The sequence below is a fragment of the Panthera onca genome, chromosome C1, assembly GCF_046562875.1.
Source record: "Panthera onca isolate mPanOnc1 chromosome C1, mPanOnc1 haplotype 2, whole genome shotgun sequence".
In the NCBI taxonomy this organism is placed as follows: Eukaryota; Metazoa; Chordata; class Mammalia; order Carnivora; family Felidae; genus Panthera; species Panthera onca.
In genome coordinates this window covers 177,481,335-177,507,782 of record NC_138346.1, presented here as the reverse complement: position 1 = coordinate 177,507,782, position 26,448 = coordinate 177,481,335, and the positions used below count along the sequence as shown (strand labels likewise).

General features: G+C 54.6%; 1 protein-coding gene across 6 annotated transcripts in view; it reads left to right on the top strand.

The window, feature by feature from the left end:
- ACOT11 (acyl-CoA thioesterase 11) overlaps positions 1-26,448 on the top strand; it is a 53,791-nt gene that overhangs the window by 17,688 nt on the left and 9,655 nt on the right. For 3 of the 6 annotated variants that reach the window (XM_078451885.2, XM_078451883.2, XM_078451884.2), the window contains exons 2-10: positions 11,377-11,587; positions 12,526-12,595; positions 17,552-17,621; positions 18,711-18,809; positions 19,295-19,430; positions 21,276-21,432; positions 22,836-22,955; positions 23,990-24,134; positions 25,443-25,498. In XM_078451885.2, coding sequence (XP_078308011.1) covers positions 11,404-11,587; positions 12,526-12,595; positions 17,552-17,621; positions 18,711-18,809; positions 19,295-19,430; positions 21,276-21,432; positions 22,836-22,955; positions 23,990-24,134; positions 25,443-25,498 — 1,037 coding nt within the window. In that variant the 5' untranslated portion in view covers positions 11,377-11,403. Of the gene's footprint in view, positions 1-1,408; positions 1,505-11,376; positions 11,588-12,525; positions 12,596-17,551; positions 17,622-18,710; positions 18,810-19,294; positions 19,431-21,275; positions 21,433-22,835; positions 22,956-23,989; positions 24,135-25,442; positions 25,499-26,448 lie in introns of those variants that run through there. The other 3 variants (XR_013557600.2, XM_078451881.2, XM_078451882.2) reach the window with 2 other exon arrangements.

Below are 26,448 nucleotides of genomic sequence, written 5' to 3'. Positions count from 1 at the left end.
ACGGGGGGGGGGCCTCCTGCTGAGGGTGGGAGAAGGGGCCCCACCTGCTGGGGAGGACAGGACCCTATCCCTTGCACAAGGGGCCCGCAGGGGCTGGAGAAGGAGCTGGGGCCTCAGAGGGGCCTTGGGCTGCCAGCTTCCTGGGCTGGGAAGTCCCAGCCCAGGGCCAGAATCCCTCCAGCAGGGCTGAGAGCAGCTGAGGCCTGAGGAATGTGTGCAGTAGGGGAGTTGGGAGGGGGCGCCTTCCTGCCTCTTCTCCCTCTGCTGAGTGCCTGTATCTGTCTCCTTGCTTCTCCTTGCTGCTCTCTTCCCTCCCAGCCTCTGTGCTGTGACCCCAGGGTTTCCTATTCTCTCTCTCTTCCCACCTTTTCCTCCTTCTCTCTCTGTAATCTCCCTTCTCCCCACTTCTCCCTTCTGGCTCTTTCTCCCTCTCCCCTTTGCCATCCTGGAGGGTCTTGGGGTCAGGTAAAGGGGCAGGATCTTGGGTGCCTGTTGCCATGGTGACCAGAGGCAGGTCTGGTGGCAGTTTTGGCTCTCTGTCAGGGAGCACAGGCAGGGCTGTGATGAGGGGAGAGGCTGGGCTTTCTCTCATTGTCCCCACAGAGCCCACCTCACTGCCACGGGCTCTAGCATGGGGGTGTTGCCCGTGAATGTGGGTTTCTGGCTGGCTACTATCAGACTCGTCTCCCCTGAAGGGCCACACAGTGGGGGCCGATCGCGCTGGGGGTCAGATTGCCTGTGTTCAGATCCCTCCTACCTCTTTCCGGGGTTTACTGGAGGTAGGCGGAAGGGGGTAGCAAACAGCCCCAAGGCGGGGAGCGTCAGGGAAGCAGCAGTGAGTGGTGTGGGGGGCACAGAAGAGCTCCAACAGGCAGGCCCACTCCTCAGTGGAAGGGTGTATGTCAGAAAGGAGTGAGCCCCCCATCTCTGGGAGTGAGCAAGCTCATGCTGGACCCCCGCCAAGACGTGCGGTAGCTGAGACTCTTGGACCCGAGAGAGGTAGTCTAGCCGACACCAAGTGTCCTGAGATCTGAGGATTCACAGAGTACAGTGTTCAGCTCTGAGAGCTTGCGGGTTCCTCACCGGTGATGGCCACCTCCCTCCCTCACAGGCTGCTGGGCCTTGAGCATCCGTGGGACAAGTGCCTTGACCCCAGACAGGGCAGGGGGACCGGGTAGTGATTACCATCGCTGTTGCCTGCAGTGAGGGGAGGAGAGCGTGTGTGTGTGTGTGTGTGTGTGTGTGTGTGTGTGTGTGTGTGTATGTGTCCGTCCGTCCTGGAAGGGCCCTCGACTGTGGCACAAACGTGCGGAATGCAGCAGTAAGACGAGAGTGGCCCAGCAGCCTCGGCCTTTGAGTCAAACAGACTTGAGTTCCAGCCCCAACTCTGCCCTTACCGAGCCTCTATTTTCCCATCTGCAAGATGGAGAGAACAACAGTGGATAACAGAGCTGTGTGTGAAGATGAAATGAGATGGTGCATACAGCACAGTACCTGGCATATGGTAAATATTTAAAGAAGGTGGGAGGGGCTCCTGGGTGGCTCAGTCAGTTGAGCATTAGTTTTCGGCTCAGGTCGTGATCTCCTGGTTTGTGGGTTCGAGCCCCGCGTCAGGCTCCGTGCTGACAGCTCAGAGCCTGGAGTCTGCTTTGGATTCTGTGTCTCCCTCTTTCTCTGCCCCTCCCTGCTTGTGCTCTGTCTCTTTGTCTCTCAAAAATAAATAAACATTGACGGGGCGCCTGGGTGGCTCGTCGGTTGAGCGTCCGACTTCGGCTCAGGTCATGATCTCACAGTCTGTGGGTTCGAGCCCCGCGTTGGGCTCTGTGCTGACAGCTCAGAGCCTGGAGCCTGCTTCCGATTCTGTGTCTCCCTCTCTCTCTGGCCCTCCCCTGCTCATGTTCTGTCTCTCTCTGTCGCAAAAATAAATAAAAACATTTAAAAAAAAATAAATAAACATTGAAAGAAATTTTAAAAAAAGACGGTGGGAGGGTGACTGCTCTCAGTCTCCTCTGCAATTTTATAAATGAGGAAGGTGGGGCCAGAGAAATGAAAAACTGTGCTCCCAGGCCATGGGTCCTTCGTCGGGGGGCACACTGCCAGGGCAAGGCCCAGACAGTACAGGGGGGTGGGCGTGAGGGTCCGTGCAGGGGGGCCACACGCAGCCAGTGCCTCGTCCTCCAACTTCCACACAAGCTCCCTCAGTGTATCCCCTTGTAACGTGCGACTTGCCATCTAGACCTTGGCTCCAGGAGGGCAGGGCCCACTCCGGCAGGCCCCCCTCCGACTCACAAGAAGCGAACCACCACCATTTACCAAGCATCTGCCATCTGCTCCCTCCTTTGCACCTCAGGACAGGCTGCAAAGTACTCCTTTACAGAGAGAGAGGGGTGCGTGGGGGTGCCTTGCCCTTGAACCGGGAGGAGGGGAAGCAAGTTGCCTGGGGCCCCTGTGCTTCTGAGGGCAGGTCTGGGATTCACGTGTATTCTGCCCACCTCCGGAACCCACTGTCCCATGCTGTCTCCGCTCCCCATGGTTCCGTTTCCCCAAAGTGAGAAACCAAGACCGCTGACAGCCAATTGCCCCCTCACATGTGCACAGCACTTCACAGTTAGCCGGGTGCCTTTGGTTTGGGGACCTCCCTTAATTCTCATGCTACTCTTGGATGCAGATGGGGTGGAGGTATTTGGTTTTTTTCTCCCCCCCCCAAGGAGGAAACAATTTCTCAATAGCTTACCCAAGGTCTGCCTGACTCTGAAGGCCTTTGGACAGAGAGCCGCCCATGCCTGTTTCCCTGTCCACACAAATAAGCAGTTTGTAATCCATCTCCAAAGCCCTTCCCACCCTCACAGTGGACTAAGGGGCTGTGGTATAGATGGAGGCTAGAGGTCAGCACTCTGTGCTTCAGAGCTGGGTGACCTTGGACAGGACTTGGGACTTCTCCAGGCTCGGGTCCTCTGTGTACCTTCCCAGGGACAATGCCTCAAATATGAGGTATGAATGAGAAAGCATTCAGAAAACGCCCTTCTCACCCCATCTGGCCCCTGGCAGGCTTCTCAGTGGGACAGGGGGAGTTTTCAAGATGACCTGGCTGAGGGTAGGTGTCAGATTTCAGACAAGGTTATTTTTACCCTTGGGGGTGGAGGAAGGCAGGTGGTGTTTAGGCTCTCTGTTCTAGAATGGGGTGAGGGTGCAGGAGTGGGAGTGGGGTCTCTAGTGGGGAACCTCACCTGACCTCATGGCCGGCATTCTCCCTGGGGTGAGTGTCTACATGGGGTGACACTAGTAGCGGTTGGGGACCCACTGAACAAACTCATTCACTTGGTCCACAGTGAGCCAGGTGCTGTGCTGGGCCCTGTGGACTCCAGGAGGAGAAAGACAGGGCTCCTGCCTGTTGTGTCTTCTGGTCTAGGCCACCCAAATACTCCCACGGTGCACTGAATGTTGGTGGAGTGGAGAGTATTAGAGAGGGGAGGTACGTGGTGCCAGGATCATGAGAGTGGGGAAGAGGTGATGGACACGGGGGGTGAGTAGGTTTTGCAGAGGTGAAGAGCACTCTAGAGAGAGGGACTGGCATAAGCAAAGGCCCTGTGGTGGGAGGTGTGGCAAGCCCCTCTGCGGGGCCTCATGGGCCTTGGTAAGGAGTTCTTCCTGTATGCCAAACCCTTCATGGTTAAAAAGAGTCTTGGAGACTATCTAGTTAAATGTCCCACTTGACAGATGAGCAAACTGAGACCTAGACAGCTAATCATGAAACCTAACATTTTTACCATGCTAAACACTCTTGCTTCCAGTATCTTTTTTAAAAAAATGCATTTGACATTTTATATTTAAGTTAAATTAGCAGACTTCCCTGTTATTTGTCTAAAATGGTTACTCTTAAGAGTTAAAAAATAATATTAATTTATCAAGGTGAAATACACATAACGTAATTAACCATTTTCTTTTTTTTTTTTTAACGTTTTATTTTTAAGATAGGGAGAGACAGAGCATGAACAGGGGAGGGTCAGAGAGAGGGAGACACAGAATCTGAAACAGGTTCCAGGTTCTGAGCTGTTAGCACAGAGCTTGACGTGGGGCTCGAACTCACGGGCCATGAGATCATGACCTGAGCCGAAGTTGGCCACTTAACCGACTGAGCCACCCAGGCGCCCCAACCATTTTCAAGTACAGTGCAGTGGAACTTAGTACACCCACTACCTCTATCTAGTTCCAACCTTTCCATCACTTCAAAGTGAAGCCCCTTAACTTTTAAGAAGTTTCTCCCCTTTCCTCCTGGGGACAGGAGGACCCTGGTGACCACCAATCTGCTTTCTGTCTCCATGGACTTATCTGTACTGGGGAGTTCATATAAATGGAACCATTCACTGTGTGACCTTTTGCATCTGGCTTGTTTCACTTAGCATGAGGCTTTGAAATTCATCCACGTTTTATGTATCGATCATTCCTTTTTATTACTGACTAATGCTGTGTTATATGGATATACCACAATTTGTCTATCCATTTATCCGTTGACGGACATTTGGATGCTTTCCGCCTCTTGGCTGTTACGAATAGTGCTGCTATGAACATGTGTGTATATGTATTTGTTTGAGGCCTTGTTTTCAGTGCCTTTGGGTATATACGTAGGAATGGAATGGCAAAGTTATATGGTGTTTCTATGCTCAGCTTTTTGAGGACCTGCCAAACCGTTTTCTATAGTGGGTCAAACATTTTATATTCCCCCCAGCAATGGGCAGGGGTTCTGTTTTCTCCACATCCTTGCCAACACTTGTTATTGTCCATGATTTTGGTTATAGCCATTCTAGTGGGCTCACTGTCTTTTATAATCCTCACTATAACTTCAGGTTCTTTTATTATGCCCATTAGGCAGATGAGGAAACTGACACGTGGAGAGGTAAAATAATTGTCCAAGGTCTTCTGGGGATGAGGAACTGATAAAAGTCCCCTTGAATGTTCAGTTTTGTCCCATGTCCCATGAAGCTCTACTTCTGGAAGGATGGGGCTACCCTGAGGAAAGCTTGTCCTTAGCTCAGAGTTTCAATTGTACCCCATACCCCACCTCCCTTCCTCATCAGAGTGGGGGTGTAGGGCAGGATTAGAAGGTTGGTGGCCCTCCCGTCCCCCTCTTTCATACTGGGAGAGCATAAGAGCTGGCTGTCAGAAGAAGGGGGAAGCCCAGTGCCTGATCAGCCTGTGCCAGACTCTGGGCTCTGGACGGAGACTCAGGGTCCTGGCCTCTACTCTTTTTGGTCACTGACTGGTTGCATGTTTGGAGTCATTTGCTTCCTCTCGCTGAGTGTCAGCCTGGAAGAATCTCTTCCATCTTCCCCGTCTCCAAGGCCCTTGAAAAATCTGTAGAAATTCTGTAGACATGTAAGTGGACTTCGGCTTGCTCAGAAACAAGGTATCTGAGTTTGCTCATCAGTAAAATGGGTAGAACAACAATGCCTCACGGGGCAGATGTAAAAATTACTGAGATAACACATATGAAATTTCTCGGCATAGAACATGATGCACAGCAGGTGTTCAGTAAATGTTAAGCAAGGGACTGGTGTGGGAGATGCTTAACACAAAATGTTGGTCTCACGTTCTACCTTTCCCACCCCATGATCGTGAAAAAATGTCAAGTGCCAACACAGCCTGTGGCCAGAGGCAGAATGAGGATGTTTGTAGAGGGCACTGGGGACCATTGTTTTATCCTATAGAGTGAAGATATGATCTCACGTTATATGACAATCGGAAGCCGACGGGACAGCCCCCTGGTGTCCTCCTCCCGGCCCTGAAGCTGGTTTCGTGGATGGGAGCTCTCTGCTTTTAACTCTATGAGTTTGGTACCCACTGCTACCCCTTTTCGCCTTTTTATGTCTGCTGGGAATCTCAAGGTGAAATGCAATTCTCTCTGGCCGCATCTTTGTGCAACTGGATTCCTAACATAATCCTCTCTTCCCTTATTTGGTTCCGTAGCTTTGTTTGCATTTCAGCTCTGGGTGCCTGTGGGGTCTGTGTGCTGTGCATGTGCAGGCTGCCTCAGAGCCTTTTTTGGGAGGAAGATGGGGGAATAGGCCCGAGGCGGAATTTAGGATGTTGACAAATGTTGCCGCTTTGCTAGTGGGAAACCTCCAGGAGGCCACCCTGTTTCTCTGAGAGGCTGGATTCCCGCTTTGTGCAGACAGGGCGTCTAGTTTGGATGGCTTCCTCACGCTGCTCGGAGTGGCCTGGCTCAGACAATCAGGCCTTTCATGAGGCCTGGCCGGTGGCTCCCTAGGGTGGGCCAAAGGCTGCTTCTCCCTGCCCCCCTGGGGCCTGCCTTCTGGTCCCCACCCCCTCAGGAAGTGGAGAGGGAGGAACCTGGGCTTTGCAGTCTCCTACACAGGCCTGAATGTCTGTTCCGCTGTCACTGGCTTTTTGAATTCTCACCAAACCTCTCAAAGGGGCTAACAACCCCTCACAGGGTTGCCCTGATGTTCTGGTGAACTCAGATGAGAAAGTGCTAGGTAAACAGTCAGTGTGAACTATGTTTGGGTCTCTCCCAGCTATATTTCTGTGGAAAGCCCCAACTCAGCTTTATAATGCTAACAGTAAGTGCTCAATAAATGTTGGTCATGGCGGGGGCGGGGGTGGGGGTGGGGGTGCGGGTGTGGTACGAGCCTTAAACACTTAATCTCGTTTCATTTCATCCCCACAATGACATACGTACCAATGAAGTGCATGTTATAATCCCATTCTTCCAGCCGAGGAAACTGAGGCCCACGGAGGTTGGGCAGCTTGCCCAAGGTCACATGAGTTAGTTGTGGAATCAGACTTGAACTCAGGCCAGATGGACCCCGGTGGCCTGTGTACAGTCTCGTGTCATGGTGGGTCGGTTGAGAGGTCACACAAGCCTGCTCTTCCCTGCCAGGATAGGTGGGTCTCCTCTGCTCTAGGCCTGTTCCAGATGGTTCCTGAAGGCACTAAGATCTCCCTCACTGGTCTTGTTTCCTGGCTCATCACTGTGAGTCACAACCTTCTCTGGGAGTTTTTCCCCAGTTTCCAGAGACTCCTTGGCCCCTCTCCCTCTGACTCCACCCACACAGGTACCTAGTACTTTCCTACCTGCTTCTTTTTGCCCTCCTGGTCCCATCCCCTGAGCCACTGTTGTTCTGTTCCCCCTTCGTGTCCTTTCTGCCCCTTAAACCATCCTGTCTTCACATCTCAGCTCTGGGACCGCCCTGTCACCAGCGTTTTCCTTTTCCTCTTCTGTAGGTTTTATTCGGCACCTGCTCTGTGGTAGGACTGAGTCTGTCCCTGTCCCAAGGGAATGCCTATCTGATGAGGGGGGTGGCTGTCAAAACAGTGACTACACAGTTTGGTTGGGACTGTGATGGAGACAGATGAGGCTGTGGGGCCAGGGAGGCCCCAACTTTCTTTGCGGAAGAGGTGGTGGGGGCTTGAAGAGGGAGGAGGAAGAGCTTACTTGGCACACAGGGCAGATAAAGGGATTCTAGGCAGAAACAGCACCCACATGGTGGGGAAAGGAACTGGGTAAGAGTGGTGCTCTGAGGAATGGCATGTGGTCTAGACCTTGGGAGAGCAGCTGCTGGAGGCCCTGGCGGGAACTTTATCCTGAGAGCAGTAGGGAGCCATTGAGGAGTCTTGAGCAGGGGAGGTGTCTGGTCTGGCTTGCTCTTCAGAGAGGTCTGTGTGGTCCTAAGGGACAGAATGAAGTCCCACAGTATGTGGGGGAAGGGGGTGAGTGCATGGGTGGGTGGGGCTGTAAAGGCCAGACCTAGTGGTCCTGTAAGACAGGGTACAGAAAATTATGGTTGTCGTGTTGGTGGATTTGCTGTTTGGGAAGATCCTTCTGGTGCTTGTGGAAGCTAGAAGGAGGTGGAGAGACTGTAGGCCTGGGGACAGGCTGCGGAGACAGTCTAGTGAGCAGGCAGTGCCTAGCCAGGGCCTGAGCTGTCAGGGCAGAGGGGGAGCCTGAGAGTTTAGGGAAGGCAGGTCACTGACTTGGTACTTAGGAGAGAGAGGACATCGAGGTCGTCTGTTTGTGTGGGGTTGTTGTCAAATCGTCTAGAAGGAGCCCTGGCCGAGGGGGGCTCATCCTGGCTCCTCAGCTCTATGACCCTGGACCAGCCTGTCCCTCTGTGTGTGTCAGTCTCCTCAGCTGTGAAGGGATTGGGCAAAGTGGCCTCTCCTGCTCTGACGCAGCAGGTCTGTGACACGGGATGCCTCCTGTGGCCCGGGAGGAGGGACGCAGAGCCCATGGTGTAGCCAGCTGAGACCTAGTCTGGGATGACCAAATCTGGCCAGGTCTGCTGTGGTCTGGGCCAGCCGCAGGCACATCTGCCATCTGAGAGGGTACATCTCTGACCCCCGGGTGCCCTCTCCACCTTCGTAGCAGGCTCTGCCCTCCCTGTCAGCTGTCTTGGCTCAGCCTGCCTGGCTGCTGCAGTCCCTGACTCCATCCAGGGCCTCTGCTCTCCTGTGACTGGCCCTGGGAGGAGTGGCCTGGCTCTGGGGCCCCATTGGCCAGAGCTTGTCTGGGCTGCACACGCCCCTGTCACCCAGGCTGGCTGCCTGCCCACCTTGGGATAGGAGGAGGGCCAGCCTGGCCTGCCATGGTGTGGGCAGACTGCCTTAGAGCCAAAGAAGGAGTTGGAGTCTGAGAGGCTGTGCCTGGGCCCGCCAGTGCTACTCTGTCCCTTCTACTCGTGCTCCAGCCCAGGGGCTCTGGGCCCCTCTCTTTGAAGAGACAGGGGGACAGCCACAGCAGGTCTTGGCCCTCAGTTTGCCTGGGAGCTCAGCCCTGCTCAGAAGATCACGCTGTTTCCTGTCTGACAGGGTGACAGGACTTCTCAGCTTCCATTTCAATGGAAATGTCAGCTGGACATGCTAGAACCCTGTGGGGTTAGAGTCCAGAATCCTGAAACCAGAACTGGGGGTACCTTAGGGATTGGCAATCTTCCCCTACCTCTGCCTGCCCAGCGAGTCACAGATGTGGTTCAGAAGGGGAGGGGACTTAATCCGGAATCACATAGCACCAGAGGGACAGGGCTAGGATTTGAACTCAAGTCTGCCTCTGATTGTCCCTCCACAAACCTTTGGTGAGGGCCTACTGTGTGCAGGGACCTTCTAAGCATAAGCACTAAGCAGGAGCTTCTCATAGGGAATGGACCAATTTATCTTTGTTCTCTCATTGTTAGGTCCAGGGTAAAGGAGAAATGCTTGGTGAATGAATGAATGATTGAACAAGGCCAAGGTCCTGCCTCCAGGCATGTACAGTTCAATGGGAGGGCAGGGACTCTTTTTCATAGAATAGGAAATAGGAGGCTGGTGGGAGTGGAGACCGAGTAGGTGAGAAGCAGAGGGAGGACTGGACCTCAGGTGTCCGGACCGCTGGTCTAGGGCTTTTTCCGTCCTCACTTTCGTCTTTTGGAAAATGCGGTCAGCAGTCCTCACCCTCTGCCTTCCTTGGGAGGATCCAGTGAGGTGGCAGATGTGAAAACAGGTTTGTAAAGCAGAGGCGTAGTATGTAAGGCTTCCCCGTGTGTATGCCTGGAACTGCCCAGAAACCCCCGATGGTCTGCTCCCTTTCTTCTGACCACTCACCCTCTGTGTCTTGCCTCCCCCATTTCCCTAACTTACTCTTTCACTTCTTTCTGGAATGTTCTGCCCAGAACCCCTGGTTGTGGCATAGGTTTGGGAAGAGCGTGAGTAAATGGAATCTGTCTGCCTCCTCCCTCCGCCATCTCCCACACCCAGAAAGGCAGCCACATCATGCCGCAGCCCCCCCCCCCCCCCCCCCTGCACAACAGGCCGGAAATGCCTTGGCAGTGGGGTTACCATGGTGACGGGTCCTGCTGCTTGGACCACAGTGGCCTGCCAGACACCAACAGGAGCCTGCAAGCCTGGCAGCCTGGCACCCTGCAGGCCTCTTCCCAGGCTGCTGGGGCTGGGGCTGCCCTCCTCTCTCTCCTCGGAGTCTGGCATTGTTGGTCATACCCAGGGGCCCTCGGGAACAAGATGCCTCTCTGGGAACCCAGAAGCTATTCTGGGTCAGACAGGCCTGGTTTGAATCCCACTTCTGCCCCTTGGGGGTCAGTGACCTTGAACAAGTCACCCTGGCGTGCTTTGAACGTATTGAATTAGCTACGGGAGCCTCGTGGGGGAGGTTACTCAAGGAGCACGGACTCCAGCACGAGAGCCGTCCTTGACCCCGTGTGCGTCTGTGGTAGGGTCAGCGTCGGGTCATGGCACTGGTTGCTGCTGAGTCCAGGCCCAGGGCCCTAGATTCTTCTCAGCCCCAGGAGCAGACCGTGTAGTGTAGGGGGTAGGACCTCGGGCTTTGCAGCCAGACCTTGTGCCGCAGCCAGACTGCCACGTACTGGGACCTCCATTTCATCACCTGTAAAGCGAGGGCACCAGTGAACATACCTCAGGCTTTTGTTTTGTTTTGTTTTTTTTTTGCATGAATAAAATGGAATCAGGACACGCAAAGTGCTCAGAAGAGAGTATTTGCCGCTTAGTAAGCGCTAGATCAGTATTGGCAGCGGCTGTTATCATTGCCGTGAGAATCGGAACTTGTGTCACTTTTCTCACACATGCAGGTGTCCCCAGCTCTCATTCACGGCCTCTTAGGGACAGCGGGCCAGAGAGACGGGAGGCCCCCCCTTCCCCAGCCCACCCCATCCAGGCCGCTGCCGGGTGCTCGTCTACCCCTTCCGCCCAGGGAATGAGGCAAGCCGGGCCCTGGGCAGAAATTTCACCTCAGTTCAGCAGTTTGAGGATTTTCTCGGCTGCTTCGCCAGCTGCAAGCTGCTGTGGCCCTGGCCTGGTTCAGACAGCTGCTCAGGGACTGCGTGAGCGCTCCTAGTCATAAAGCCAAGTGCTCGGGACAGGGGGACACCCAACGGGGGTGCTGCCTTTGGTGTCGTCTGCAGAAAGAAGGAGCCCGAGGAAGGGCCCTTTGGGGGCGAAACAGCGGCTGCTTCTTGGACTACTTTATTGACAACAGATCCCCAGGCTTGACTACTAGAGGGCTCACCAGGCCTCCCTGCAGAGAGAGGGGAAGTCTTGCAAGAATGAAGGTCAATCTGAGGCAGACCTTGAACCAACTGGCCCACGAGCTGGAGGGAGAAGGACTGGATTCCCCTCCCCCTCCCTGAGGTCCGAGGTCCTGTGAACATGGGGTGCTGGCCAAGAGGAAACTGGGTGGAAGTGGCATCCAGCGAGCCTCCTGGGGTCTGAGGGTGGTGGCCACTCTTGGAGTTGGGGTCTGGCGGGAGGTGTCCCCGGGGCGCCGTCCGCTCTCCCTGTGGCAGTCGGGTCTCAGGTCGGACGGACCCCGGAGATCCTGCAGTGAGCTGACCTCCCGTCCCCACCTCTTCCCAGGGCTTCGCCTCCGTGTTCTCAAGCCGCATGTCCCGGAAGTCAGCCTCGCACGCAGAGAAAGACGACGGTGCCATGGCGGGCGGCGAGGGGTACCGGAACCCCACCGAGGTGCAGATGAGCCAGCTCGTGCTGCCTTGCCACACCAACCAGCGCGGCGAGCTGAGCGTCGGGCAGCTGCTCAAGTGGATTGACACCACGGCCTGCCTGTCCGGTGAGCCCGTGCTTGGTGCAGCTGTCCTCCCACCGGTGGCCCCACCACCCAGAGGGGAGGCCTCCATTATCAGAGGCGGTCACTGGCCCTCCCTAGCGCCGTGCTCCTTCCTCGTCCTGCCCTTTGCTCGTACTGTTCCAGCCGCCTGAGATGCCCCCTTCAATTTCTCCACGCTCAGCTGGGGCCCGCCCTCGCTCCCCCAGACCTCCACAGCTCTGTCCCTGCACCTTCTGTCCCTGCACCTTCAAATGTGGCTGCTCCGAGACTGGCCCCAGAGTGCCCTGAGCAAAGGCCACCGCTGCCCGCCTTGCTGAGTTGAGTGGAGCTGAACTGAGCTCTGAGTACTCTCCCACCCGCAGGGGGCTCACCGTCCAGTAGGGGCACAGATAGGTGATCTACCTGCCCCCCAGCACTGGGAAAGAGGCAGAATCGGGTCTGTGGGAGAACAGACCAGAAGCCGTGACTCAGCCCTGGGGACAGGGGAGGGATTCCGGAGGGACTAAGGTAGTGAACGCAGTCCTGCCAGTAAGAATGACTCGGGCAAGGAAACAGAGGTGGGTGAAGGTGACTGGACCGGGGTACGGCACCTGAGCGGGCCGAGAACTAGAATAGCCCAGTGTGATCTTTCATTCATTCAACAGCTGCTCATGGAGCGTCTCCTGAGCCAGGCACTGTTCCCAGGCTGGGGCACCACAGTGAACAAGACAGGCAAAAATCCTTGCCCTCAAGAAACTTGCAGTCTGGCAGAAGGGAGAGACCCCAGATGGACAAAACCTGGATAGATAAGCAGGGTCAGGGCGCAGTAAGCGAGGTGAAGAAAACTAGAGAAGGGTGGGTGTGGGCAAGGAGGCACAACCTTAGCTCTGGCCGCCTGACATTTGATCAGAGGCCTGGTGACAGGGGGATGATGCTAACCCACGGCTTTCTTCTGATGCCAGCCGAGAGGCACGCTGGCTGCCCCTGCGTCACCGCCTCCATGGACGATATCTATTTTGAGCACACCATCAGGTAAGTGGCCCCTCCTGCTCCTTGGTCCCCCTGGTCTGCCCACCACCAACGCAGGGCTCCTCCTCCCTCTCCCCACCTGGTCAGCCTGTGAGCCGTGCAGAGCCCTGGAACCTGACTTGACAGACCGAGGGCCTTTGCAGAGCAGGTAGTGGCCCATCTGCAGGGGCTCTGGGAGAGGCACGGGCTAGGAGCTGGGCTGCTGCTGGGTGCTGCGGGGTCGGTTCCCGCGGCCAGGTTTGGAGTTGGACGTTGCTGAGGCGGCATCATGGGGTGCTGTGTGACTTTGGGGTGGTCAGTCTCTTTCTCTGGGCCTCAGTTTTCTGATCTGCAGAATGGAAGGCATTAGTCTTAAACGGTGCATATCTTTTTGAACTTGGACATTCTCTATGGGTCATTGGTCACTTGTAGAATGTTTCCTAGGCAAGGTCCCTTGGAAAAGCCTGAGTCAGAAACTTGGGCCATTCAACTTCCGCTTACATGCCTCCAAGAATGAGGAGTTCACTACGCTGCAGTTTGTTTTGTTTTGTTTTGTAGTTGCTTTTTAAAACGTTTATACTGGGGCACCTAGGTGGCTCAGTCAGTTAAGTGTCCAACTTTGGCTCAGGTCATGATCTTGCGGTTCGTGGGTTCGAGCCCCGCGGCAGGCTCTGTACTAACAGCTCAGAGCCTGGAGCCTGCTTTGGATTCTGTGTGTGTGTCTCTCTCTGCCCCTCTGCCGTTCATACTTGCTTCTCTCTCTCAAAAATAAATAAACATTAAAAAAAACCAATAAACTGTCTACACTGATGCAAAGCCCTCAGCCCAGCCTTGCAGGGGCTGCATACGGTGTTTTGGCCTCCACTCCTGCTCCGAAACTCACCATCAGTGCCTAGGACATCAAATGCCAGGATTGAGTCAGGGCTTTCTGGATACCAGCACGTTGAGTTAAGGAGAAAATGTGGCCAATTCCTGTGTTCGTTTATTCGGTCCTTTGTCACTACCTGCGCCTGTTCCTGATCAAGGCCCACGCTGGGTTTGGGGTATGCAAAGTCAACTGGAGCATGGTCCCTGTGCCCCAGGAGCTCCCATTTGTGCAGGTGTAAAAACAGAATTTGAATTCAAGGGGTATGTGCCATGCTAATCATGATCTCCGACACATGGGTGCTTTGTCATACTCTAAATATCTTTTATTTTAGAGTAGTTTTTAAAAAAAGTGCTTCTTTATCTATTTTGAGAGAGAGTGGGAGTGAGTGCACAAGTGGGGGAGGAGCAGAGAGTGAGAGGGAGGGAGGGAGAGAACCCCAAGCAGGCTCCGTGCCATCAGCACAGACTCTGACACGGGGCTTGATCCCATGAACCATGAGATCATGACCTGAGCTGAAATCAAGAGTTGGTTGTTCAACTGACTGAGCCACCCAGGTGCCCCTAGAGTAGTTTTTGATTTACAAAAAAAAGTTGTAGCTCAGAAGATCATACAGAAAGTTCCTATATACCCTACAGTCAGTTCCCCTGTTATTAACATTTTAATTGGTGTTGTACCTTTGTCACTATGAATGAACTAATATTGATGCTTAATTTGTAATGCTTTTTTAATACATTAACTTATTTAATCCTCAGAACAATGTTGTGAGGTTCTGGCTATGAGTACCCTCATTTTACAGGTTAGGAAACTGAGGCACAGAGAGGCAAAATAACTTGCTTAAGGCCGGGTAGCTAGTGGAGGACCCAGGAACCCCGGAACTCTTATTCTTAACCAATGGGATGCATTTTCTGTATGTCTGGGGGTGAGTGTAATGGCATAGGGGGTAGTCAAAGGGGGCTTCCTGGAGGAAGTGTTTGAACTGGCTCAGTACCATCAATACTGTATGTAGGGACACTTGGAAGGCAAGGGGAGCTCTGTGTCTGGGCCAGTTCTAGGTCTCTGCTGCCAATGCAGGTTCTGGCACCCAGAGTAGCTAGGGAGGAGAGGGCTGGGGGTGGGGAATGGGCATGCATGGTGGGTGGACCCGCCACAGGACTCAGAGAGTGAAGGTGAGTCTGGGCCGAGGAGGATGTGGGTGGAAGGGCAAGCCAGAGAGGATGCTGGGAAGGAAGGCAAGCTGGGGATGGGGTCAGGAGCATGGTTGGTGGTCAGGAGAGGCCTGGCTGCACCTGAGGAAAACTGGAGAAGTTGTTTTGTTTGTTTGTTTGTTTTTGTTTTTGCCATTTAAAAATATTTCAAAATGTATCTCTAAGTGGTAGGAACTGCTTTTGTTTTTTTCCATTTTTAAAATTTAGTATTCTATTAAAAAATTTTTTTTCTTTTAACATTTATTTATTGTTGAGAGATAGAGTGTGAGCAGGGAAGGGGCAGAGAGAGAGGGAGACACAGAATCCAAAGCAGGCTCCCAGGCTCTGGCTGTCAGCATGGAGCCCGACGCGGGGCCCGAACTCAGGAACTGCCAGATCATGACCTGAGCTGAAGTCAGATGCTCAACCGACTGAGCCACCCAGGCACCCCTATTATTCTATTTTTTAAAGTTTTATTTATTTTGAGAGAGAGAGAGAGAGAGAGAGAGAGAGAGAGAACGAGTGCAAGGGAGCCTGGGGCAGAGACAGAGAATCCCAAGCAGGCTCCGCGCTGTCCGTGCAGAGCCTGACGTGGGGCTTGATCTCACAAACCATGAGATCATGACCTGAGCTGAAATCAAGAGTTGAAGTCTTAACCAACTGAGCCACCCAGACGCCCCTGTTTTCATTTTGTTTTGCTTTACGGTTATTTTTGTTGTCCAAGCCTAGATACAAATAAGGTTGCAACTGATTGCTGTGTCCCTCAAGTCTTTTTTTTATCTATAGGTGCTACGCCTCCCCCCAGCACCCTGTCCCCTCACCATCTCTCTCCTGGTCATCTGCCCTCTTAGTTCTCCATCATCCGGGTTTTGCTGTTAGCATCACTGTGGTGTCATTTAACATGCTCCTCTGTCCCTTGACAGTAAATTGGTCCTGGGGAAGGGCTTGAATGGGGCTCAGACTTGTTTGTGGGAGCTGCCTCTGTGATGTGAAGATCACCTGGAGGGAGTGTTGGGGGGCTGGAGGCTTAAGGTGGCCCCCGAGGAAGTTGGGCAGTGGCCCTGGGGAAGGAGTGACCCTGGGGAAGGAGCCGGTTTTGGCTTGAGCTGTGGGATGGAAGAGAGTCAGGAAAGAAGAAAAGCTCAGGAGTCCAAATGGGTGTCTGCTTGGCTTTGGAGATGGAGGAGGGGGGAGGAGGGGGGTAGTTGGGGGATGAGGAGGAGGGGGAGGAGAAAGAGAGGAAAGAGGAGGAGGATGAATAGGAGGGAGAGGAGGAGGAGGGGGATGAAGAAGAGACACGAATCTCTCTCTTTTTTTTTAGCACCACAGAAAATAGACTGTTATTTTTATTTCAGGGATCATGGAATTTTTTTCCCAATTTCTTATAATGAAAACTTTCAAAGTTATAGAAAAGTTGCATAGTGCAATGATCACCACCAGCGAGATTCAAGAATTAACATTTTTTGCTACATATGCGTTATCTATATATGGATAAGTAAATACACAGACTTCTCTCTGTTTTTTTCTGAACTATTTGAAAGTAAGTTGCAGATATCATGACACTCATCCCTCCATATGTCAGCACACATCTCCAAAAAACGACAGTCCCTTCCACGGGGACCAGTTAGGACCGCTAACAACATGAACAGAAATGGACAAGTCCTTGGCAAACATGAGCTCCTGTTATTCACGGAGCTCCCAGCACCGGCTCTGTCTTACCTCCTCTAGCCTGACCCTCAGTAGTCACGCCTTCTCTGTACTTTACAGACAAGTAGATAGGCTCAGAGAGGCAAAGTGACTCATCCCAGGTCACACGACTCAGTAGTGTGACAGTCACGGTAGAGCTTGGCTGGAGCCCAGGACTTTGTGGCTCTTGCCACTGTGTCCACTGCCACCCCTTGACAGGCAGTCCCCTTGGAAGGGACCCTTCCTAGCCTTGGGGAAGAGGCTGTGCCTTTGGGAAAGAAATTAGCCCTGTGCTGTCCATGTTTGTGGCCCAGGCACAGAGAGGTGAAAGGACTTGCTCAAGGACTCCAGCCTCTGCCTCCTCCTCATAGGCTATCAGCTGGGCACACTCTGTGCCTCCGGTTAGACACAGAGCAGGTGAGGTGGCCCCTCTAGGGAGTCTGACTGTTCATCTGGACACGGGAATTATTCCAGAGGGACAGACTGCACCTGGAAAAGGTGGGGCCGGTGTAGTCAACAGAACAGTCTAGAACCCTGACTCCGTCACTTTTTAGCTGGGTGGCCTTGGGCAAATGGCTTACCCTCTCGGGTGTTCAATCCACTCTAATGTAAGCTTGTCAAGCTTATTTGGAGACTCTAATGAGGTAATGCTTGGGACAGCGTAAGCATTCTTTAATGTTTCCATTTTCCTTCCCACCCCTTGTTTATAGTCCCTTGCACATAGTAGGCATTCAGCAGATGTGGGATGCATTCATTCAGTAGGCCACTGTCTATGGAGGACCTACCCTGTGAGGTGTGCTAGGCCTTGAAGTCAATGGTGAGCAAAGCAGATGTGATCCTTGCCCCAGTGGAGCTTAAGGATTGTGGGGGAGACAGAGGCCCCCTCTGTTGAAGTATTGGGAGGATGAACCGTATCGGGCTTTGGGTGGGGGCAGGTTCCCTGAAGAGGGGACTGTGGAGCCACAAGCAAAAAGAAGCTTGAGCATTCACTGGACAAGGGGGAGATGAGTGAAACCACAACCCCTCTCTCAGCCTCCACTCTCCCACCTGTACAATGAGGTACTAACACTGTCTTGCCAGCTTGCTTTGAGGACTCGGTGACATTGCCAATGTGACCATGCTCCGTAAGCCATGACATTTCTCTGCCAGTTGCCTTCAGCAGAGGCCCTGCAAATATCTGGGGCCCCTCTTCCCTCACTCTATCCCCAGTGGAAGGCTCACCTCCTGCGCTTCTCTCCCCAGTGTCGGACAAGTGGTGAATATCAAGGCCAAGGTGAACCGGGCCTTCAACTCTAGCATGGAGGTGTGTGGGGTGGGTGCTGCCTAGGGGTGGGTAGGTGGGTGGGTAGGTTTTCTACCTCTTCTCCCTACTCAGCCCCCAGCCTGGCCACACTCACACCCGCAGAGCCCTGGTCGAGGCAGCAGAGTTTTGAAACAGCTGGCAGGGCTGGGGGGATCCTAAGGATCTTCCTGTCCAACACCCCCTAGCACAGAAGTGAAACTGAGGCCCAGGGAGGGGAAGAGGCTTGTCCCAAGTCACCAGGTCACGTAGATTCCAATGTGCGACTGACTTCCAGTCTCCTTGGTCTTCACCCTTAACCTAAGACTCTCTTCAGCAGCCAGGTGGTCACGGGAAAGCAGGGAAGGCAGCTGCCATGCCTGACCCTGGAGGCAGCAGGACTGGAGTAGGGAGAGCCTGAACTGCAGTCCATTAGCTTACCTCCCATAGCCTCTGTCTCCCCATCTGTGAAATGGGAACATGAGTCCTATGCTGCAGGGTTCTTAAGTGATGCACAGGGCTCTGTGAGCTCTGTGGACGCCAGGCTCAGGCCATGTCCCTCAGCTGGGCCACTGAGGCTGGGGCAGCCAGACTGCCTCTGGATATGCCCTGGGTACCCCCCAGATGTCTGTCTTTTCAATGTAGCCTACGTTTTACCTACTTTAAGTCCTTTGCTAGGTTCAGTCTCATTTTCATTCCCTCTGTAACCCTGTCAGGGCAGGTATGCTCACTCCCATTGCATTCATTCACTCCCTCATTCATTCATTCATTCATATTTTAAGCAGGCTCCATGCCCAATGTGGGGCTTGAACTCATGACCCCGAGATTAAGAGTCACATGCTCTACTGGCTGAGCCAGCCAGGCGTTCCCATGCTCACTCCCATTTTATAGATGAGGAAGCCAAGGACCAGAGAAGGGAAGTGACTTGCCCAACGCTTTCCAGGGATCTAGGGGTAGAATCAGAACCTATCCCAGGTTTCTGGCTGTCTAGACTCAGTAAGTGATAGAAGAATATGAGGTCTGGCCTGGGGTGGGACTTCCTGTCTCGTTGAGCTGTGGAACCTCAGGTCGGGAGCTCTGTTTCTCCCCTCCTCACTCCTCCCACCCTTTCTTCCTCTCCAGGTGGGCATCCAGGTGGCCTCTGAGGACCTGTGCTCCGAGAAGCAGTGGAACGTGTGCAAGGCCTTGGCCACCTTTGTGGCCCACCGGGAACTCTCCAAGGTGGGGGCTATCCCCGGCTGCACAATGCGGCTGGACCACCCGGGTGCTTGTCAAGGCCGGCCAGGACCAGGGTGGTGAGGCTGGGGACTGACCGAGGGGTGCAGGTGGGGGTGCTTCAGGGAATCCACAGCCCCCAGAGGCGGCTCCCCCTACCTGTGTTCAGACCCCAGGCACCTTCCCTCTCTCCTCTTCCCCACCTACTCCTGTGTGTCTCACACGGGGATTCTTCAGGCCTCATCATTCCCTCACATGTCCTATAGATGCCCCTAGTCCTGGATGCCTTTGCCCAAGAAATGGGACTGGGGCCTTTGGAGGGTGAAAGTGATATATCAGTCAACACGGAAACAGGAAGATGGGGACAAAGAGGGCACAAAGACTTGTAGCTATCCAGCCGCCCCAAGCGTGTGACGATGCTGGGGCACAGGCACTCCTGCTGTTTCAGGAAACCCGTCCTGAGCACCCCCCGTGCCAACCCCCGCCCACAGGTGAAGCTGAAGCAGACCACGCCGCAGACGGAGGAGGAGAAGACCGAGCACAGTGTGGCGGCTGAACGGCGGCGCATGCGGCTGCTCTATGCGGACACCATCAAGGACCTCCTGGCCAACTGCGTCATTCAGGATGGTGAGCGGCCGTGGGTGGGGAGGGCAGCGGGCATGCTACATGTCCTCTGTCCCAGGCCCCCAGTGGGCAGAGGGAGGAAGGGAGTCTCCTTGGAACGTCCACTCACTGTCCTGATGGCCCTCTCGCTTCAAAGTCTGCTTCAGGGAAGGGTCTTTTTGGGCCTCTTGCTCAGCTCCCGGGAGCCGTGAAGATGGAATTAGGACGTCAGGAAAACCCTTTGTTATCCAAAACGTGTTGGGGAAGGTACTGTTGAGCGTGGCCTTGAAGACTGTAGTTTTTTTTTTTTTTAAAAGCACATATATATATGAACACGTAGATATACACACATAGATATATACACATATATACATAAATCATATAGATATAAATACAGAATAAAAAGCAAGACTCTCTCCCCCCCAGAACCCAGGCTCCCTCCAGTTACTCATTTTGGGAGATCTTTCCAGAAGATTCCCTGCATATTTAAGCATGCTGTGTATTATTTAGCCCTCTCTTTTTACCCAAAAGGGAACATACAGAACATACTGTTCTGTATCTTCCTTCCTTCCCCTTGAAAGTACATGTTGGAGATTGTTCTATACCAGCACACAAAGATCCCCTGTGGACGAGGAGGATTTTGACAGATGGAGAGATAGGGAAAGGTTTTCCTGACAGAGAGCACAGGCTGGGCAAAGGCCCAGAGGGGTAACCTTGGATTCACTCACCAGTCTCCAGAGCGTTAGGACGTGGAGTCTTCCTTGAAACCTAAAGGAGGCAATTAATTATAGGACAGTTCAAAGTGGTCCAGCCGCCCAGGGTGGGAGAGAGCAGGTGCAACCAGCTGCCTGAGTCAAGCAGTGAGAGGGGCTCTGAGTTCTGTGTGCCTTATGTATGCAAGGTCTGGGGGCTATGGCTTGGGCGGGGGGGGGGGGCTCCCAGCTCTTCCTACTGTCATTGAGATTCCCCAGGGCCACCGATCCACTGCAGCCCTCCTAAATCCCTCTTGTCCTGATAGCCCTTCCACACAAAGGTTAGTCCAGATGCCTTAGCCTGGCATCTGGGCCCTTGGCGGGCCATGCGTCTTCACCTGGTGCTGTCCTCCTACTTGCCCTCAGCTCCAACCCAGCCACGGCCTCATTGCTTCCTGGGACTGTCCTACCTGCCCGGTCTCCAGACCTTGGCTCAGGCCCCCTCAAGCTCTCCCCTCCCTGTCTGTGGCACCTCGGAGCAGCCTGCAAGCCAAGCAAAAGGCCACCTCTCTGATGGGCCCTCCCTGACAAGTCTCTCCCTGGCACCTCTTTGAGTTGGGCGGGTGGGGGTCGTATCAGTATCTGCTCCTCTGACCCGCAGGGCCCTGCCCACTCTCTGGCCTCTCCTGCTGAGGATCTCCTGATGCCATCGCCCCAGAAGGACAGGGCCTGTCAGGGCAGAGGGAGGGAAGAATTATCCTTTTGAGAGTCTGTCTCCTGACTGCGGTGCCAAGCACTCTCGGGTCACGACCATACTCCATCTGCATGACCCTGATGGGCTGGGTTTGACATCTGCCCCTTCACAGCTGAGGACACAGGTTCAGAGAGGCTTACTTGGCTGGCCCGGGTCACACAACCTGAACCTGAGGTTCAGACCCAGGTGTGTCTTCTTTCAAAGTGGCTGTCCTGCCCACTGCCCCAAGACAGCCTCCTCTTCCCCGTCCCGTGTCCTCCTGTTCCTCACCCAGGGCCAGCGCACGTGGTGCTGAGTCAGTAAAAGAATCTGGATGACAGAGATCGTGCTGGTGGCGGGGGCCCCTGCGTTTGCCCAGTGGGAGGGTCTGCCCTTGGGAACTTCTCCCCTTCCCACCTCCCTCCCTCTGTCCTTCCCGGTCAGATCTGGAGAGTAGAGACTGCAGCTGCATGGTGCCGGCCGAGAGGACCCGCGTGGAGAGCGTGGAGCTGGTGCTGCCCCCCCATGCCAATCACCAAGGCAATACCTTTGGGGGCCAGATCATGGCCTGGATGGAGAACGTGGCCACCATTGCAGCCAGGTGAGGGGAGAGTGTGCTGCCTCTGCTTCCCTTCCTTTCTCTCCCTTCTTCCCTTGGCCAGCTCCCTCTGGGCGGGGAGGGGTGGGAACCCCCAGCTTGGCATTGGCATTCAAGGCTTCAGGAGCTTGGCTGTTCTGTTAGGATAGCCCGGGGCTTTCAGACCCAGAGAACCAGAGAGGAGTGGTTTTCTGTGAGCTGGCCTTTCCTTCCTTGTCTTAAAAAAAAAAAACCCAGGGTCACCCGGGTGGCTCAGTCGGTTAAGCACTGACTTCGGCTCAGGTCATGATCTCATGGTTTGTGGGTTCGAGCCCCGCATCCAGCTCTGTGCTGATAGATGAGAGCCTGGAGACTGCTTCGGATTCTGCGTCTCCCTCTCTCTCTGCCCCTCCCCTGCTCGTGCTCTGTCTCTCGAAAATAAATAAGCATTAAAGAAAAAATTAAAAAAAAAAAACAACCCCACAGTCCCACCGCCTACATTGGAAATGCCAAGCCCCTTGGAACTAGGGCCTCCCCTTGACCTGGCCCTGCCTGCTGTCTTCTTGTATCTTAGGTCCCCAGGTGCACGTCAAGCCATTTGCCCTTCCCCATCCCCTCCCCGAATTCCCAGCCTCTGCTTCTGCTCCTGCTCTAACCTGCCTCCGTGCCACCTCGCTACTTTTGGTCTGCTAAAATCCAGGAAGCCTCTCTTAACGGTTCCCTTCTCCCTACGGGTGAAAATAATTCCTTCCTTCTTCTATAATCTCTGCACTTGTCTGGGGCTTGTTCTTCTCTAAATATTGGGGTCTTTTTTTATAGTTATGATAATGGACTTTCCCTGACAGATGCCCTAGTACCTGCATGACTTTGTATTTGCGGGGAGTGTCTTCCTCAGCCAGGGGGATTACCCCTCACCTCTGAAGAGCCTGGCTCGAACGGCCCCTCCCCTGTGTTTACCCTGTGGGACACAGCGCATACGCAATGCCATTTTGGGCAGCCCTATCTCAGAATAAGTTCACAGCGCAGATAGTCACGGCAGGCTTCCTGGAGGAGAGCTCTTCAGCTGGGCCTTGAGTGACAAGTAGCTTTGGGTAACCGGGAGGGGGGTGTTAGGTAGTAGAAGCAGCAGGTGCTGGGCGTAGAGGTTGAAGGAAAATGGGGAAGGGATTTGCCCCAAGCCCTGTTCTTTCTTCTGTCCCCTCAAGCTCAGCTGCTTGAATGCACATAGACCTGACTGTTCTAAGCTATGAAAGGGGACTTTAGTTCTGTTCTTCTGGGCAGAAGTGTCCTGGGCCAGGTGGGAGTGGGGGGGCCAGAGGGCGGTGCATGTGATTCTGGGCTGGGTCTGTGGATGGGGGCAGGGGGAGAGTCTGGCCCAAGCCCTGGCTGAAGCACCAGGGGCTTTTGTCCTGTCTCCCCGCCCCCAGCCGGCTGTGCCGAGCCCACCCTACGCTGAAGACCATTGAGATGTTCCACTTCCGGGGCCCCTCCCAGGTTGGGGACCGCCTGGTGCTCAAGGCCATCGTCAACAACGCCTTCAAGCATAGGTAAGGGGAGGGACCGGCCCCCCCCCCCCCCCCCCCCGGGGGCTGAGGGTTCTTCCTGACCCAAGAAGGGGCCCAATTGCAAAGCTGCCAGGGACGCTTCCCCTTGTAGACGAGACCTGTGAGGTCTAAACCCTGCCCGGCTGCTGGGCCCCTTCACCATGACCGCGTTTCGGCTCTGCTGTTCCCTCCTCTGGATTCCCCAGCCCTGTGCCTCCTGTTGTCTCGGGATCGTATCCTATGCTCTCTGTCTCTGTCTCTCTTCCCAGCCCCTGCCTCTGGGCCTGCCATGCTGTGCATGCTCAGATCACAGGGCCAGTGTTCTCTCATTTGTCAAATCCGTTCCTACCTTTTCCCTAAAACAACAATTAGGTCCCAGAGCCCTTAATTTGGAATGAATCCTGCTACCTCCAAGAAAGCTTACTTTAAATATCTGTCTTTGTTGGTGATTTCAAAGATCATCGTGTAGTTGTTAAAAGTGAGGATGCCAGGCTCCCGGGGTTCGAGTTTGGCTCGCTCCTTACTGGCTGTAAAGGCTGGACTTTAGGCAAGTTTCTCACTGTCACTGAGCTTTAGTTCTTTTGTCTGTAAAATGGAGCTCACCACAACTAAATCCTAGCTGTGAGGGTTCCATGAGGCGTTACTGGTGGCGTGCCAGAGAGAATGTTCAGTGAGGGATTATTACTACTGTCATCGTCATTGTTCACAGTCTGACCAGCACACATCCTGTGGCTGTGCAGGGGAAAAAACCCTGAACCAGGAGCTGCGAGGCCCCGTTTCCAGTCCAGCTTCTCTTCCAGACTGCTGTGTGACCTTGGCCCAGTGATTGCCCTATTCTGGGCCTCGGTTCCCCCTCTGCATAATGACCACATTCTGGGATCATAGAGCCTCCTAAGTGAGGGGGTGTGGGGGCGTGGACAGGTGTGCGTGCACATGTGTGTGGGTGCATGTGTGCGTATGTGCACGTGTGTGTTGGGGAGGGGACGTGGGCTCAGGAAAGTCTGTCCAGCATGGAAGCAGCCCTCCCTCTCTCTCAGCATGGAGGTGGGCGTGTGCGTAGAGGCTTACCGCCAGGGTGCTGAGACCCAACGGCGGCACATCAACAGCGCCTTCATGACCTTCGTGGTCTTAGACGCGGACGACCAGCCTCGGACTCTGCCCTGGATTCGGCCCCAGCCCGGGGTGAGTGGCACCCTGCCCCGCCACCAGCTCCCCTCCCTCTCTGCCCAAGAGTGGGGGTGGTGCGGGAGTGATGGGCTCAACCCTGCCCCTCTGCTGGGGCACAGCCAGCTCTGAGTGCCTTGTGGCCCCTGGAGATGCCCTTGTGCAAGGCAGGCACCTTGGCCTAGCTCATGGTTAGGTGTTGACAGGCATTCGTGAGCCTGCAGGGTTGGAAAAGCACGGGCTTTGGGGGCAGGGGTGGGTTGAAACTCTCCTCTTCCGTGTTCTACTGGGTGCCCTCTGCAAGTTTCTGGTCCCTGCCAGTAAAGTGGGTGTATCTACACCCCTGCCTCACAGGGATGTTGGGGGGGGAGCTGAGGGACACTGACCCTGTGCCTGGCTGTGCCCTGTAGGCACTCCGTAAATGGTGACCATTACGAGGAGGTGACAGGAGAGCAAGAAGCACAGGGACAAGAGTCAGGGGCTTGGGTTCAAAGGCCGTCTCTTAAAAAATGCGATCTTGTGCCTCCTGTGGGCCAGTCCCCGGCTTGCTTCTGGGAGGCCTGGGGTGACCTTGGAGGAGCACTCCCTCTCGCTGGGAAGGCCCCCCACGCTGCCCGCCGGCCTCACAGGGCTGAGCACTGGCTGTAAAAACCCCCCACTCCACAGCTGGGTGCTGGGCAGTTGACAGTGGTGGGGTGGGGGAGGGGAGGAACCGGCACATGAGGGACCGTGCCATTTAATGCTCACGAGTGAGGGGACATTCGAGGCAGTGGGTGAGAGGGTGGGCTCCGGGTCAGGCCATCAGGGTTCTGTTCCTGGCCCCGCTTCTTACCCCTGCCGCCTTGGGCAAGCCACCAAACTTTCTGTGTCTCAGTTTCCTCCTCTGTGAAATGGGAATAACATGAGTCCCAACTTCAGAGAGCTGTTGTGAGGCTTATTTGAAATTTTGCCTGGGAAGTGCTTTAGAAGAGGCCTGGTAGCAGCAAGTGCTCGGTAAACGTGGCTTCTTCCTAGCATTGTGAGTGCCCTTGGGGATCCCCTGGTGCAGAGGAGGAAATCGAGGTCCAGCGAGGGCAGGTGGTGTTCCCAAAGTTGCTCAGAGCCTGAGACCCTCTGAGCTCAGACTGAGCTGGAGCTCAGAGACTTGGCACTTTGCTGTCCAGGTTGCCTTGACTCTGGCTGCCCCGGTGAGACCTGAACTCCATTTTAGGGCTGAAGGACCTCCTTGGGCCCGTGGGGGGCGGGCAGAGGGTAAGGGGAGCGGGGAGGAGGGTGCGAGCCGGTTGTGTTGCCCGCATTGTAGTCCGTCCCTGCGTCTCTCCCCAGGATGGCGAGCGGCGGTACCGAGAGGCTAGTGCCAGGAAGAAGATCCGACTGGACAGGCAAGTGTGGGTTGGGTGGAGGGAGGGGACACGGGTTCAAGGGCCGTCCTCCTGTTCCCCAGGCCTGGGGGACTCTTATTTCTTCAGTGCCGCCCCTGTGCTGGGCACTGGGCTGGGCCCTTTATATCCACGCAGCCTCACTACACTGCGGTCTTCCTGGTCCATTGTACAGGCGAGGACACTGAGGACAGAGGGGTTAGGTGGCTATGGGCACACAGATAGGAATGATGGGCAGAGTGAGAACTTGAACCTGGTGGGGTCTGGCCAATTCTAAATCCTGTGTTCCTTCCTTTGATTCTGATGCCTGTTGGGCAGACGAAGGTGCGGGGCACCTGGGTGGCTCAGTTAAGTGTCTGACTCTTGATTTCAGGTCAGGTCACGATTTCACGGTTCATGAGTTCAAGCCCCGCATTGTGCTCTGCACTGACAATGCGGACTCAGCTTGGGAATCTCTCTCCCTCTCTCTCCGCCTCTCCCCCACTTGCTCTCTCTCTCTCTCTCTCTCTTTCTCTCAAAATAAATAAATAAATATTAAAAAGAAAGGTCCTGAGAGGAGATACAGTTGCTCAAGATGCACAGCCAGGTGTGAATGACTCTGCTGTCAGAGCACTTTACCGACCTGAAAGTGCTGGAAATGTACTGGGGTTCACCATCTGCGTTAATGGGAAAAGGGTGCATCTGTGGAGCACCTACCAGTGTCCTCCTGGCGACCCTGTAAGGCAGATGTGACTCCCAGTCCCCTGTACAGAGGAGGACACAGAGGCGCAAGGGTGAAGTTGCTTTAGGCAGAGCCGACTGCTCAGTAAGGGTGGGGGCACCGAGCCTGCACCCGGCGCCCTTCCCCGCTGCCCGGTCCAGCTCCACTTGTGACCAAGTCTGGATGGTCCCAGCTGCTCTTTTCTGTTGCCCCGCTCGCTAGTCTGCCTGGCCAGATAGGAGTCCCTCCCAGC